Genomic DNA, 15,418 nt, shown 5'->3' on the forward strand with positions numbered 1-15,418 from the left:
CGAAACATCAGGATGAACCGCCAGCTAAGCATTACCACATTCATACTTTACAATTTCAATATTCATACAAGAGTCGTTCCTCCCTGGAACGCTCGTTCAAAATCCACAACCTTACTTTCATCTCATATACTCTTCATCTTTTAAAATTCTTCACTTTAGTGTCATCTCTATCACAATTTCTAAGACCTTCAAATATCGAACGTTCAGCCCTCTTCGGAACGAGGACGTACGATAGGAACGAGACAGAGAATTTTCCCGTTCCATAATAGAATAAGACCGAAAGGAGTTACTGTTAGATTTAGTAAATAAATCGGGTACAATGCTACAATATATGACGAACGTTACTTACAACAAGAATCGGTTAAATGAACGGACTCTCGTAACTACAACCTACACTCAAGGAATACATTAAGTACAGGAAATCTGGATCGGAAACAATGAATGTAGATGTGTCAAAACGCTAAGGAACCATACGTAGAATAATTCATATACAGAACCTAATGCCGGTAAATGACCGATCACGGTACAGGAGATTCTACTGGAATTGGACGAACGTTGTTTCATCAAGATTGATCAATTAAACGAGTACAAGCGCTTGGTATAAGACAGAGCGCCACTCATTACGAGAGCTTGGGTGGAGACCTATCACTAATTTAAACTTATAATAGGAACATTAATAATAATAAATATGATAAGATACGATGGAGACAGTGTTTAAGAATACTAAATATACAAATACAGGTTTACAAGATTTTCAGTTCCTCACGTAACACTCAGGTGCATCTACATTTGGCCGAACGCTCAAACATAACACTATTACAAGAAGGCGCTCGTCCTCAACTAGAATTCTTCCCAAATGAAAGAATTCAATTTCAAAGAAGTTTACTAGAAACACCGAACGGTCGAGGACCGTTCAATGACGAACGCACATTATCATTGTGAGAATTTCATATTCAGATTTTCATTTATCGTCAACTCATTTTTCAATACATCATTTCATAACCTTATAACTTCACATAAAACATCAATTTACGTACTTCATAAAATCTATATCATGTTAATAAATCATACTCCAAACAAATACTCATATTCACATTCATACAATCCAAATATATCAACCATCACATATAATATTCATTCAGTCAAATAACGGACGTTCATACAGTACAACAACATATAAATTAAATTAAATAAGCTTCCCTTACCTGGATACGTGATTGAACGTCCTAAGGGTAGGTTTTGGTTCGTCCGACTACAATCTTTCTACTCTCAACGATCAACAACTCTTCAAACTAAACCAAACAACATGAAACCAAAAATAACTTAGACTACAAGCACGCATGCAACCAGAGCTTGGTTTGCATGTAGCGGAAGACGAATGACTAAAGACAGATACACTTACCCGTTCAAACTTGAAACTTATTCGGTTCAAAATGAAGCTTGGGACGCCGGAAGTGCTTCCACGGTGCCTAAACAGAGATCGGAGTAGAGAAATGGTGAGTTTTGGTAGAGAGAAGGGCGAGATTCTAGAGAGAAGGAGGAGAAATTGAAAGATCAGGTTCTGGGGAAGAAGGTGCATGCAGAAAGAGTGGGACGGGTTTTCAGAAAATCAGTTTTGCTTCCCACGTCTAAACGAACGTCCGTTCGTCTGCCGACACCTGCATTCCACTATCTGATTTTCGAGTCCTCGTTGATTGACACCTGGCGTTCGCGTAGAGGGGTTTTGTGTGCGTTTTTAATGATTCTGACATGAGAGGTTTGGGTGCATTTTTCCGAGGTCTGACAGTCATAATTTAATGATTGTTTATTAATTAAATCAAAACAGTAAAAATTATTTTTTTACCATTAAACTTCAAAAATTATGTTTTTATATTCGAATTAAAGATAATCAAATTGACAAGGCAATAAAAAAAATCAACTTAATTGTGTAACTCAAAAAAAATATTATACACAAAATAATGGTTAAAGTTGTTAATAATCTTATTTATATGAATCTTATCCAAAAAAAAAAATACTCAAATTATAGACTTACAATTATATATATATATATATATATATATATATATATATATATATGACTTGTTGTTAAAATATCAACTTCATCTGAAAGTTAATGATGCAAAAGTATTGATTTTATCCTGTGTGTTAAATTCTCATGTTGATCCAACCGTTAATTAAGTGAAAAAATATATTTTACCGAGACAATACCATTCAATTATTTTTAGACATTGTGAAATTAATTTTTTTAAAACAAACATGTAATTAATGATCCTTACGTGAAGACATATATTTTAGGGACTATATACTAAGACTAACCTAATTGTTAATAAAGTAAGAATTAAAGATTTACATATATAACGCAAAATTAGATATATGTTAGTGTTTAACTCGCTCAAAATAACTAATTTATCTATATATAGACATTTAATTAAAAATTCTTACGTTTATAACGAAGACATGTGTGTTAAGAACTATATATAAAACATATATAAAACATTTTAACTTGACCTAACGATTGATGAAATGAAAATTGAGATTTAATCAAAACACCTTAAAAAACATAAAAATTATAAATAAATAAAAACCACAATCAAACAAATTCACAGCTCCTATGTAAAAACAACATATTTATCCAATAATCACATAATCAAAGTCAACTTATCACTTAAAGTAAGATAGGTACTTATTATAATTCAAATAGCTTCCCTAACCTCAACACAACTTGTTTAAATTTAAACTTACCATACAATAAATCAGTTACTTTGAACTAGAAATTCTTTTCGAACTATTAATCGGTGAAAAAGACTTTTTTTCCTTCCAACTACTCAATGATGTTCTTAATTTCTGAAATGGATGAAAATAGATGAAGAAATTTAGAAAAAGAAGGGAGTATACGAGGCTTGCATACGGAAATGTGGACGAATGAAAGATAGTAACATGAAGATGTGAATTTTCTCCTCAAACCATCTACTCTCTTTAAATTTCATTATAACATTTTCCTTTATTTTTTTTTCTAGTCCATTTTCTTTCTTTATTTTTTTTCATCCTTGACCAAAATAAAACACTAAAACAAAAAATTTAAAAATAAGTTACGAAGTACGTCATGACTAATTATATTATATACTCTTTACCTAAAATAATCTAAAATGAAATATGATCAATTGTACCGTATGATCGTCTGGTCCATGGAATGGACCGAATGTTTTACTTCTCCACATGAGCTCCCTTCATTATCGTACGACTGAAAGATGAGACCGAATGGACAGGAAAAAGGAGAGCGGGTGTTAATTATGACCAGTTTAAGACAAAGTACAATTATCACCAATTGGGTCATAATTAGGTCGTGACTATAAATATAGGTAGGAGGTAAGCAAGAGTGCATTTAATACAACATTAATACTTGAAATGTCTAATCTTTACTGACTTTGGCATCAGAGAATCCTTTGCAGATAACCTCCCAATTTATCGAACGAATTTAACAAATTGCGATTGGATATCTTGGAGTTGGACATTATTCCCAAATCGTTAACATCGACCCCACATTCGAAACATTTTGGCGCCCATCATGGGCTGAAGAATTCAACACAATGATCCTATGGTGACCACTAGGAACATGAGCAACATCACACCCGAGAAATTAGGCGATCATAATGGAGATTATCATAGCAATGCATAGGAAAATGCATGAGATGAAAAATGAGGCAGGAGGAGGAGTTGACAACTTTGAGGCCCGATAATGCGGTCGTCCATCAGGAGCAGATCGATCAATAGTTGATGCTTAATGCATCGAGTTAACATGTCCTTACCAGGCCGATGAGGACTCGTGCAAGACTGCATAAAAGGTAGTACTTGGGCAAGCAAAGGCAACCTCTCAATCCACACGGTCAACACGACCGACTTGTTACCGTTCACCTCGACCATCATGGAGACACCTATGCCCAAACAGTGGATCTCACCTACTTTTGAGGGTCAACTAATCCTGGCAACCATTTGAGGATGTTCGTGAGCTAAATGGCCTTATACATTGTGAGTGATCTATGTAACACCCCAATTCTGGTTATCACGAATCATAATAAAAATTGAACTATTATAAATTGTATAAAAATTGAACTATTCTGGAGCAAAAGTAGAAGTCAGGACTGCCTGCTACACGATCATTTCAATATGATATCGGGAGCATTCACAAGCGGTGAATCTTCATCGTCGGCTTGAAAGCACCACATTTTGGCCTTGAAAATCTGTTCACCCAATAGACGAAAAGCTCAAGTTTATGCCACCCATAACGTTCACGAACGAATACTTATTAGCTCCCGACCTCGAGTAGGATGATCCTATGGTAATAACGATGAAGATAACGTGTTACAAGATTAGTAAAGTGTTGATCGGTGAAGGAAGCTCGATCAACATCTTATATTGAAAGACATTATTTAAAATCGACTTGTCATAAGACCTCATTGTACCTTACAATAAGCAAATTGTAGGCTTTGCGGGTGAGAGGATAAATACCCGTAGGTATGTAGACCTGAGGACCGGGTTCAGAGGTGGGCGAGAGGGTAAGTAGGGTTGGGTGAAATACCTCTTAGTAGAGACTAACATTTTCTATAACGTGTTGATCAGACGACCATGCCTAAACGCGTTTGGTGCAATAGTCTCCACGTCACATTTAGCAATAAAGTTTCCCTTGATAGTAGGGCGATTTGCATGATCCATCTACTTTTCTTTAAATTTCATTGTAACATTTTCATTTCTTTGTTTTTTTTCCTAGTCCATTTTCCTTTCTTTATTTGTGTTTTCATCCCTGATCAAAATGAAAACTAGAAATTTAAAAACAAGTTACAAAGTATGTCCTGATTAATTATATTATGTACTCGTTATCTAGAATAATCTAAAACAAAATATTAACAATTGTACTGTATATAATTAACTAGTCATGATATATATTGAATGGTCTACTTTTCGCATGAGATCCCTTGGTGACTGTATGATTGAGAGACGAGACCAAATGGTCAAAAAAAAAAGAGAGATTAATATTAATTATAACCTGTTTAAGACAAAATGTAATTATCACCCATTAAACCATAATTATATAGTGACTAATAAAAAATAATTTCGAAATCTATAAATATAAATAAAAGTTAAATATATAAATAATTACGTTTAATACAATATTAATACTTGAATAATCAAATATTTAGTAACTTTGACACTAATACAACATTAATACTTGAATAATTGAATCTTGACCCGTCCAAAATAACAATATAACTTATTTACAATGATAATCCTTTCCAAGCCCGCAAACTCCATTGCTTTCTTTTCTTTGAGGAAATATGGACATGAGTTACTAATGTCTTTTCAAATTTCATCAACACTTCCTTCAATCTAAGAATACCAGTGTACACTTATCTGCATTTCTATATTTCTTTACAATTGAACTAAACCAAATGCAACAAATTAGTTTTAACAGAACTAAAAGATTACTAATTAAACTAGTGTATTTGCTGCTTTTCCTTATTGTTGCGCAGACAAACTGGAGAAGAAAAGGCGATCAGTGACACGTGGAATGGTTAACTGTATAAGTTTTGTCGTTCGCGGCACGAAAACAAAGGAGTTTGAAATTAAAAAGCGGGATTAGGGTTTTGTACTCAACTTCCCTACCTACTTCTTCATCTTCCTCTTTCCATTCTTGCATTTCTCTCATCTTCACCTTCCCAAAATGGTGAACCCTAAATGCTTCTTGGACATTAGTATCGCTGGCGAGTTAGAGGGTAGAATCGTTATCGAACTTTTTCAGGATGTGGTTCCCAAAACCGCGGAGAATTTCAGGGCCCTTTGCACTGGCGAAAAGGGCATAGGACCCAACACCAATGTCCCCCTTCACTATAAGGTCCTTTATTTTCTTCTTAGACTTATTTTCTTGTTTATTATCGTTCCAATTCTGAAAGGTTATTCTTTTTCTGCTACTGTTAATGCAGGGAGTATGTTTTCACCGTGTGATCAAGGGGTTCATGATCCAAGGTGGCGACATCTCCGCTGGCGACGGCACAGGAGGGGAATCTATATACGGCCTGAAGTTCGAGGATGAAAACTTGGAGCTGAAGCACGAGAGGAAGGGGATGCTTTCCATGGCCAATGCGGGACCCAACACCAACGGTTCTCAGTTCTTCATCACCACCACACGCACCCCTCACTTGGACGGTAAACATGTCGTGTTCGGAAGAGTTGTTAAAGGAATGGGCGTTGTTCGCTCAGCAGAACACATTGTTACTGGCGAAAACGACCGACCCACTCAGACTGTTGTAATCGAGGATTGCGGGGAAATTCCCGAAGGGCAAGATGATGGAGTTGTTAACTTCTTTAAGGATGGTGACACTTATCCGGATTGGCCCGCAGATCTTGATGTCAAACCTGATGAGCTTTCTTGGTGGATGAGTGCTGTGGATTCTATCAAGGCTCTGGGGAATGAGCAGTACAAGGTTAAAGCTTTTGTTTATTGTATCTGTAACTGTTATGATATATTGTAGTAATTATTTGAGTGAAAAGTATATGCATTTGTATTTTAGTCTCCGATCAGATACTCCTGGACAAAATAAATTATTGTTATCTTATCTCTCAGTTTGACATGTATGCTAAATTTGTAAACTTTTACTAATTATCTTGAAAATCACAACTGTTATAATTGGATGACAGTAAATTTTTTTTATACTAATAATTCTTATATATCAAGCTAATGTTTTACTGTTACTTACCTGTTTCTCTCATAACAGAAGCAAGATTATAAGATGGCATTGAGAAAGTATCGCAAAGCGTTGCGCTATTTGGATGTGTGTTGGGAGAAGGACGACATTGACCAAGGTCAGTGTCTCTGCATTTTGGCTCTGGCTAGTGAAATATATTGGTACTTCTCTGCTTCATCCTTTCTATCTCACGTTTTTGCTCTTTCTTTTTACTATGCAGAGAACAGTGCTTCGTTAAGGAAGACAAAATCTCAAATCTTTACCAATAGTTCTGTAAGTAACCAATACTGGCAAGACTAAAAAAATATTATTTAATGTCAAGGACCAGCTCAGTAAAAATCTTAAGATATTTAGCTAGAGGCCCAGGAATGATTTATATCTCTAGCTTTTGCTTATTGATGGGGAATCATTAATGATGCATATTCTCTTAGAACAGGCTGAGTGGTGATTTATTGTTAACTCGAGAGATCAGGCTACTGCCTTGTGAATGCTTGTTTTATTAGTGTGTGCATGCATTTTATATTAAACTTACTCTCAGGTTTTAAGGGTGGGGGATTTGAGAATGGAGATAATAGATATAACCATGAAAATGTATTTAAATTGTTACCTTAGTGGGTCCGGGTCTGCTAGAATCAACCAGAAGCCTTTCAACCCTCTTTATTTACTTTTCCAATGTGTGGCCTTCATAAAATATGTCATGTACTCGGACTCTTCATTCACCTTAAAACTAATGCTCTGTGTCCTGTTGTTTTATTTCTTAGGCTTGTAAATTGAAAATAGGTGATCTACAAGGAGCACTACTGGATTCAGACTTTGCAATGCATGATGGAGATAATGCAAAAGCTCTGTTTCGAAAAGGCCAGGTTAGTTGACATCTTCCAATGAAGATAATAGGCTGATGATGAAAGTTATTGATACTGGCTAGTGAATTGTGTGCTCTGTACAATGCTTTAATTTTACATTTTGCTTTTAAGTTTGACATAATCCTTCCCAATTATTGCAATTCGGTTTTGATTTTGGCTAATTTGGATTAGATCCATGCTATTAGGTGTTTGGACTGTGTTCACATTCTTATTATGTCTGCTTATGTTAGTTGTTATACCTTTCATTACCTACTACGTAGGGGATAAATAATTCTTGTACTGTGCTAGGTGAACCATTGTGTCATGTTTCATATCTTGTAATTTGTTGTTCATGTTTCGCTTGCTTAATCTCAGGCTTATATGTTACTCAATGACCTGGATTCTGCTGTTGAAAGCTTCAAGAAAGCATTAGAGTTGGAGCCTAATGATGGTAGTTGTCTATTTAAATTCGTTGAGTGTTTATTTCATTCCTTCTTCAGCTCATGTCATGCCAGCTTTGTAAAAAATGGTTATCTTAAATCAATGGATTTGTTGTCAAGAAATGAACATCCCGGGTTCTTGATAAACTTGTTCGGGCTAAGAAGAATTTTCTCATTTAGGACCTTATTTTATTCATACCAGGGTTGAAGTACTTGAAGAGGAGATACAATACTAAAATGAGATCATGGTGTAGTTGGCTAGCAAACTACTATTTCCATTTCATTATGTTCGTCTTTAGTACCTTTCAGTTTTCAGTATTTTAAAAAGCATCCTGTTTAGGCAAATAAATCTTCTGAATCACATGTTTTCTGCAATCACCTGAGTCTGAATATGAAATCTCTTAAAAGGAAAGTAAAAATATTGGTGAGAATGAAATTAATGTTTGCTTTAAAAAAAAAGGGATTCTCAATGTTATATATGAAACAAGTAAAAATATAGAGATCCTACTAATCATTAGACCATGACTCTTTGTTTTTAAAGTTTACTGGTATTGTGAAGTTAGCCTATATTTTTTAATTAAGCTTAATCCACTTGTCACTCTGTTTCTCAGGAGGGATTAAAAAGGAGTATGCCACTGCCAGGAAAAAGGTCAGGCATTTCACCTATTTATTTCTTCTATCATGTTACATGCCGTTTATTTCACTGTGACAAAGGAAATTTATTCTGATTATAATTTTTGGTTACAGGTTGCTGATAGACGTGATAGAGAGAAAAAGGCTTATTCTAAAATGTTCAAGTAGAGGTCCTGAAGTAATGGTGCATGCAGCTGAAAAATCAAATGTCTCTGGGGGAATGCCAATTACAGTGCCAACAATTTCTGTTTTTTCTTGTCAGTAGTCTTTGAAAAAAATCTGATATAGTGTATGTTTTCAAATTTATGCTTTCTAGATTGTGAAGTTGTGACAGAGCTATCCATATCTTACTTTTTGTTCTGTCAAACTCTTTGATCATCAACCTCTAACCGGTGATTTTTGTGTAAAAGAGAAAGGCAGATTGAGACATCTCATAACAAGACTTCCCAACAACTCACTTGCCATGTTTTTCTTTGCTTTTATCCTCCAATGGTAAATGGTCAACCAGAAGCATTTCTGGCAGCGTGTTAATATCAAGACAACAAATCAGTAGAATTCCCCTATCAGTTTTATAAAAAATTGAACTTTTCATCCTTCGATGTAACAGGATGGTTACTTTATTGATCCATTTAAGAAAATATGGAATTATCGACCTAATTTCTTAACTTCCATATAGACATTTTCTTAACTTATACAAAATGGATGATTTTTTCCTTATTATTTTAACATGATTACTAACTGATTTTCTGGACTGTTGTAGTTTTCCCCCTTTAGACTTTGGTAATGATTCCTCAGCAGAGGATTTAGGTGAAACATTTGCCATCACTTCCTCTTCAACAATCGTATCTTGGCCTTTTGTACTCCTTTCTGTATACTGTAGCCCCATTATTTTTCTTTTGTTCATACTCCATGACCTACTGGAATAAATCTTCTTCAATCTTGATAACATTAAATCATGGGTAGCCTCAGCTGCATGTTTCTGCTCCATGTAAACAGAAATACGTGAATTTGTGTGTGAAATCTTTTCTTTGGCTCTTCTTGTTAGGGCGTAGTATTTTTCATTTGTAAGCTGGACAACGTCTCTGTGATTTTCTGAAAGCTTGATCTGTTGAAGAGCTTTGGCAGAAGATTCTTCCACGGCATCTAACTCCAGCAGTACAGCTGGAAGAGTGAGCTGCAAAGTTTGAACTGACTGCTTCCTTAGATTCAGGGTTTGCCTCAGTTTTGCTAGTGTTTGCTTTTCTTTGTTTCTCTCGAGTTTGAGCCTTTCCATTTCGTTACGCATGTGGTCCAAAGTTTGATTGGTTTCTTGGATCATCAATTCTGTCTGGAGTTGCTCCTCTCTTATGGATTTGATGCTCTTGTGTATGGTCTTCAGCTGGGATTCCAGCTTCTCAGTGGCAGTTTTTGATGCATTTTCACTTAGTTGAGCATCAGCAAGATTGGCTTTCTGTTTTTCAAGTTCGTCTATGAGAGGCTCCGAGTCAAGCCAGGATTGCATGGAACTCTCCTTAGCCCTATTGAGCTCTTCCTTTGCCTTGGCTAGCTCTGCTTTTGCATTCTCCAGAATAATTCCGTGGTTGCCTTTCCCTTCTGGTTCTTTGTACATGACTCTGATGTTCCCTCGTTTGACTTGATGAAACCTTGGATAGGCATAATGTTCAATCATTTTTGGTCTGGAATGCTATATTTATGGGTTGCAGGGAGTGGCTAAAACTATAATGTGGCGACAATTACATGTTGAAACTAAACTGTCATTTGGGATTTCCAAAGACCGTTGTCGGTACTTTGCATGTTGATGAGATACCTATGAAGCGTATTGTTTATGACGGTTCATTTGTCCTCTATGTTTGTATTTTGCTTGATTGCATATTATGCTGCGTGATGAGGCCAGCGTTCGAGCGTCGTCTTAGCCCAGACCAATTTACCCAAGACGGTTGTAGCAGTCACATTACGTTATAGTACTTTTATATAGTAACTTCATCACCTCGGAATGATTGTGGCTTTTGAGTGAACTTGACCATTAATTAACAATGCTGCCGTAGAGTTTGACGTAACCATAAGGAATAATTGATTTTTGAATGTAACCAGTTCATACTAAATAGTTAGCCCCACAATAATAATAATTATTACATTTTGTGACTAGTGAGACGTCAACCCAAAATGTATAGTATATTACAGAGCAATAACAGAAAGGAAGCAACTAGGAACTAAAAAAATGAAAATATATTAAACTAATGTTCTTTCTAACCTAACACATGTTAGCAACGACAAAAGCGAAGCAATTAGGAACTCAAAATATATTGAAACATCAGCGAAGTAACGAGGATAGGAAAGTACAAACAGAACAACCACACTAACGTTCACGCATATACCACGTTCTTTTTCTTCTTTCTTCATCTTAATTTGTGGTTCAAATTCTTGTAGTCGCTTCTTCGCTCAGAATGGCCGTGTCTTCCTCCACCGTTTCCCTTCCCAGGTAGGTTCCTTTCTCAATTTTGTTCACATATCACTACTTATCGTGCTTATTATGCATGTGTGTGCACCTTTGTGGGTTTGAAAATTGAAAAGTGAAGGTGAAAACCATATGATGAATTTAATTATCTCTACATTTTGTGCAATTGAATTAACTTATTTGAAGATAATTGGAGGCTGTTTCCAATTTGATATATGTTTCCTCAATTAGTGGTTGTCCACAAACTAATTGGTAAGGTGTTGCTGGTGGTGGTTATAGCTATCCAGATTCAGATTATGCTGAGATTTTTGTGGTTCGTCATGGTAAAACAGCATGGAATTCTGAGGGAAGAGTTCAGGTACTTCATATGAACTTGTTTGAATTGGATCATTTATCACAGTGAGAAATGTGAGGGTTGACCTTTTATTATCCCCAATCCTTTTTTCTATTAGTATATTTGATGCACCTATATGGGTCTAAAATTAAGGAAGAAGAAAGCAATCAAAACAGCAAGTAACAAGTTCTTTACATCGATTTCTAAGACTATGTCTCACCTTTATTCCAGTTTGGCGTCAACTAGAAATCACAGGAGTTAAAAAAATGAAAAGTTAAATAAATTTTAATATGATGGACAATTTTCGTGTGCACTGTTTACGCGTTCTTAATTTAAAATTTAAAATGTAAACTAACCAAAAAGTTCTTTATGCCTTGTTGTCCAAGGAGAGCATTTTCTTTTTACCTATGTGCTTGCATTTAATATTAGAGAAAATTGTCGATGCTCTAAGCTTTCACAATCTTATCCAACCTTAAATGTTGTATACTTTCACTAAATTTTAAATTAATATGAATGGTAGATTGACTTTTATAATAATTATCATAAATTTTTATTAACGATACATACCAATTAAACTCTTTATTATATTTCTATGCTTATTCATTATTTCTTCTTATGTAAGTTTTCTTGCCTTGACCATATTCAATTTTCACACTAATAGTCATTTATTTATACAGGGACAAGTGGATATTGATTTAAGTGAAAGTGGAAGAAAACAAGCAGTTGCAGTAAGTTGTGCTTATGGGATTCTTTAATTTCTTTATCCAAAACCAAAACTTGATCATTAACTCATTTCTTTGTTTTTTACCCTAATTAATTCCTGCAAATTTTATTATGAAGGTTGCTAATAGACTATCCAGCGAACCAAAAATCTCTGCTATATATTCTTCTGATCTGCAACGGGCTTATGAAACAGCACAGATAATTGCAGTAAAATGTGGAGGACTAGAGGTTTCAATACACAATAATCATCTTCAAATGTTTCATTTCATTCATTTATATATATTTCAACACCATCAATGTTTCACTAAAAAAATATATTTATAGAAATTGAATTAATAATCCCTAAATTTAAAATTTAATCGCTAAAATCATTAATTAGAATTTAAAAATAAAATTAGTTAAAAACCTTGATCAATAAATTTGGAGAATATAGTTCAATGGCTAGTTCAAATAACCCATTCAATGAAAATAGATTATAATTTGAACTATACTCAATTTCTAAATTGACTTTTAAATTAATTTACATAATAATTCAAACGTTTTTTTAATCTAAATGAGTTTCTATTTAATAAATTCATTGTAATGTTTGTACAACAAATAGAAACCAAATCCACCTTCCAAAATCATGGTATATACCACCCATCTATGTTCTAACATGATTTAACTTTGATTGAAAGTATAGGTTGTGAAGGATTTGGACCTACGGGAAAGACACATGGGGGATCTTCAAGGCCTTCGTTATCGAGAATTATCAAAGACTAATCCCATAGCTTATGAGGCTTTGGTGTCAAAGGATGATGAGCGAGAACTCCCTGTAAATACACCAGAAATCTTTTTGTTAGCATAAAACCCTTTGATTACATGCAACGAAACTTCTAGTTGGATTGGACTACCCACAGATAAAGAAAAGATTTTATAGAACCATGAATGGTTTATTGGATTATGCAGAGAAATGGTGAAATTCAGATTATGTATATGCTTTATGAGTACATAACTAGAGTGATGAATGCCTTACATTTTGCACATGCAGGGTGGTGGAGAAAGTTTTGTTCAACTGTTTGAACGCTGCAAATCTGCATTGCTGAGAATTGGAAGAAAACATAAAGGTTTTGCTAACATCCGACATTGTTTAAAAAAAAGTTCTTTGTTTTTCCCTCTGTAATATGAATGAATTGCAGGGGAACGAGTTGTGGTTGTGACTCATGGTGCATGCATCGAAACACTGTACAAGTGGTCGAATGCAAAAGGAAGCTATGCAGGGAAAATAGACAATACATCAGTCGCTGTTTTTGAGTTGTATGGTGAGGATAATTGGACTTTAAAAACGTGGGGTGATGTTAGCCATCTCACTCAAAAGGCTCACACAACTTCTGCTTAGGTTATAACGATTCAAAGCAACTCATGCAGTTTTTGCTACAAATGGTGTTGGGCAATTCATGTTTAGAAAACCAACTATAAATAACCTTTGTATTTTCGGAGTATGCAAATGTATGATCACTGTTAAGGATAAAGATGACAAATTTATATTGTTTTGGGAGAACAATTCATCAATCAACATGAAGTTGTTTGGCTTTTTCATTCTGTGCATCTGTTTAATGTAAGAAAAAGAGAAACGTGCCCTCATTATAATCCCAGCACTTATCTTACATATTTACTATAACCAATTAAAAATGAAAAATGAAACTAAAATGTAATAAATATTAAATTCAAAATAATGGTATACTCTTCTTGGGTAGGATCTCTTTGGTTGGAATAAGAAATTGGTAGTAAACTACGTAAATATAAAAAAATATCACATTATTCGATTTAAAATCAATAATAGTTTATAAACGTTGTATTTCTTTCACATTAATTTAATTACATTAATTCAAATATAATTGATGTGAAATCACAATACAATTACATTATATTACACTAATTTAGATTATGTAAACCAACTATTTTACAGTTACTTTTTAAAAATAATTGTAAAAAGAATCTTGTAAACTAGGTTTTAAATGTTGCCTTTCACTTTCACTTTTATTTCATAAATTCTCATCGTTGCATATTTCTTTTCACATCTTTAAACGCCCTTGTGAAATCTTTGTTGTTGTCAATTAACTTCACTGCTCCTTGTCTCTTAAATTGTAGATGAATAAAATATATTATTATTTTACAGATCCTAAAAGGCCTAATAAAGGATCCAAGTTTGTTAAATATCGAGTTAAATTTTATATGAGAAATATGAAAAGATACCTATGGTATAAAAAATATCTGAAAAGCAAGACATGCGACAGAACTAAATTTTTTTACTAGAAAGTACAGAAAGAGCCTTGTAGATAAAAAAATACCTCAAAAACAGAATATATGATGAAGACAAATTTTATCGAAAAGTATTGGAAGAGGTTCGTGAGATGAAAAATACCTTAAGAGTAGCACGGCGATATAATACGAGTATTTTAAAAAAAGCAAACATATTCTAAGGGAAGTTCGATGAAACTCAGTAAATTTGAGTCTAAGTACTTAGAAAACACTACAAATAGCTTACCAGCATTTGATTATGAAATTATTTGGAAAACAATTCAATTATTTTATGAGTGTCCGACCAAATATTTACTTACAAAACACTTCATTTTATGAGTTTCTAATCATGAATTTATCTAAAAAATACTCCAAATATAACTTATAGGTGTCTGACCATGTACATATTTAGAAAACACTCAAAGCATCTTTCGAGTGTTTGATCTAGACTTACTTGGAAATATTTCAAGTACTTTACGAGTGTCTGACTATCAACTTATTTGGAGAGCACTCTAAGTACCTTAAGAGTGTCTAACCATGGATTTATTTGGAAAACACTCCAAATACTTTACGAGTATCCGATCATATACTTACTTGAAAAACACTCCAAATATCGAGTGTCCAATCATGGACTTACTTGGAATACACTCCAAGTAACCATGGATTTATTTGAAAAACACTTCAAGTATCATATAAGCTTGAAAAATATTTCAAGTACCTGAGTGTCTAATTATGGGCTTACTAAAAAAAATATAAATATAAATTAAGCATCCAAAAAATGTAACTATATGAGTTTAAAAACATGACTAACTCAAGAAATTTTAAGTATAAATTAAACATCCAAAAGTGTGCGGATATAAGTGTCCGAATACAACTTGGTCATGAGCTAAAAGCAACATACAAAATGCCCAATAGCTAAAAGCAACATATAAAACCAAGTACAACTTGATCAAAAGCTAAAATAACATATAACT

The 15,418-nt window shown here is 34.0% G+C and overlaps 2 protein-coding genes across 2 annotated transcripts; both read left to right on the forward strand.

Moving 5' to 3' along the window:
* Positions 1-5,574: 5,574 nt before the first annotated feature.
* Positions 5,575-9,105, forward strand: LOC124826578 (peptidyl-prolyl cis-trans isomerase CYP40-like). Its single transcript, XM_047299425.2, has 8 exons — positions 5,575-5,887; positions 5,976-6,476; positions 6,768-6,855; positions 6,958-7,010; positions 7,499-7,600; positions 7,955-8,030; positions 8,631-8,668; positions 8,767-9,105. Exons 1-8 carry the CDS (start codon positions 5,717-5,719, stop codon positions 8,818-8,820), a joined length of 1,083 nt encoding a protein of 360 aa, XP_047155381.1. The 5' UTR covers positions 5,575-5,716; the 3' UTR covers positions 8,821-9,105.
* A 1,862-nt stretch (positions 9,106-10,967) lies between these two features.
* On the forward strand, positions 10,968-13,741 carry LOC124826579 (phosphoglycerate mutase-like protein 4). Its single transcript, XM_047299427.2, has 7 exons — positions 10,968-11,131; positions 11,387-11,465; positions 12,119-12,169; positions 12,282-12,392; positions 12,847-12,978; positions 13,195-13,270; positions 13,343-13,741. The coding sequence occupies exons 1-7, from the start codon at positions 11,097-11,099 to the stop codon at positions 13,540-13,542; spliced, it is 684 nt and encodes a 227-aa protein (XP_047155383.1). The 5' UTR covers positions 10,968-11,096; the 3' UTR covers positions 13,543-13,741.
* Positions 13,742-15,418: the final 1,677 nt, after the last annotated feature.

Source organism: Vigna umbellata, chromosome 1, assembly GCF_029865625.1.
Source record: "Vigna umbellata cultivar VRB3 chromosome 1, Vumbellata_1.0, whole genome shotgun sequence".
Lineage (NCBI taxonomy): Eukaryota > Viridiplantae > Streptophyta > Magnoliopsida > Fabales > Fabaceae > Vigna > Vigna umbellata.

Bases quoted from the DNA above. Each gene is read 5' to 3' on its own strand.
- LOC124826578 (XM_047299425.2), top strand. From the start codon at position 5,717: ATGGTGAACCCTAAATGCTTCTTGGACATTAGTATCGCTGGCGAGTTA. The intron at 6,856-6,957 runs GTCAGTGTCTCT...TTTACTATGCAG, and splicing joins GAAGGACGACATTGACCAAG to AGAACAGTGCTTCGTTAAGG. The intron at 8,031-8,630 runs GTAGTTGTCTAT...TCTGTTTCTCAG, and splicing joins AGAGTTGGAGCCTAATGATG to GAGGGATTAAAAAGGAGTAT.
- LOC124826579 (XM_047299427.2), top strand. From the start codon at position 11,097: ATGGCCGTGTCTTCCTCCACCGTTTCCCTTCCCAG. The intron at 11,466-12,118 runs GTACTTCATATG...TTATTTATACAG, and splicing joins ATTCTGAGGGAAGAGTTCAG to GGACAAGTGGATATTGATTT. The intron at 13,271-13,342 runs GTTTTGCTAACA...AATGAATTGCAG, and splicing joins AATTGGAAGAAAACATAAAG to GGGAACGAGTTGTGGTTGTG.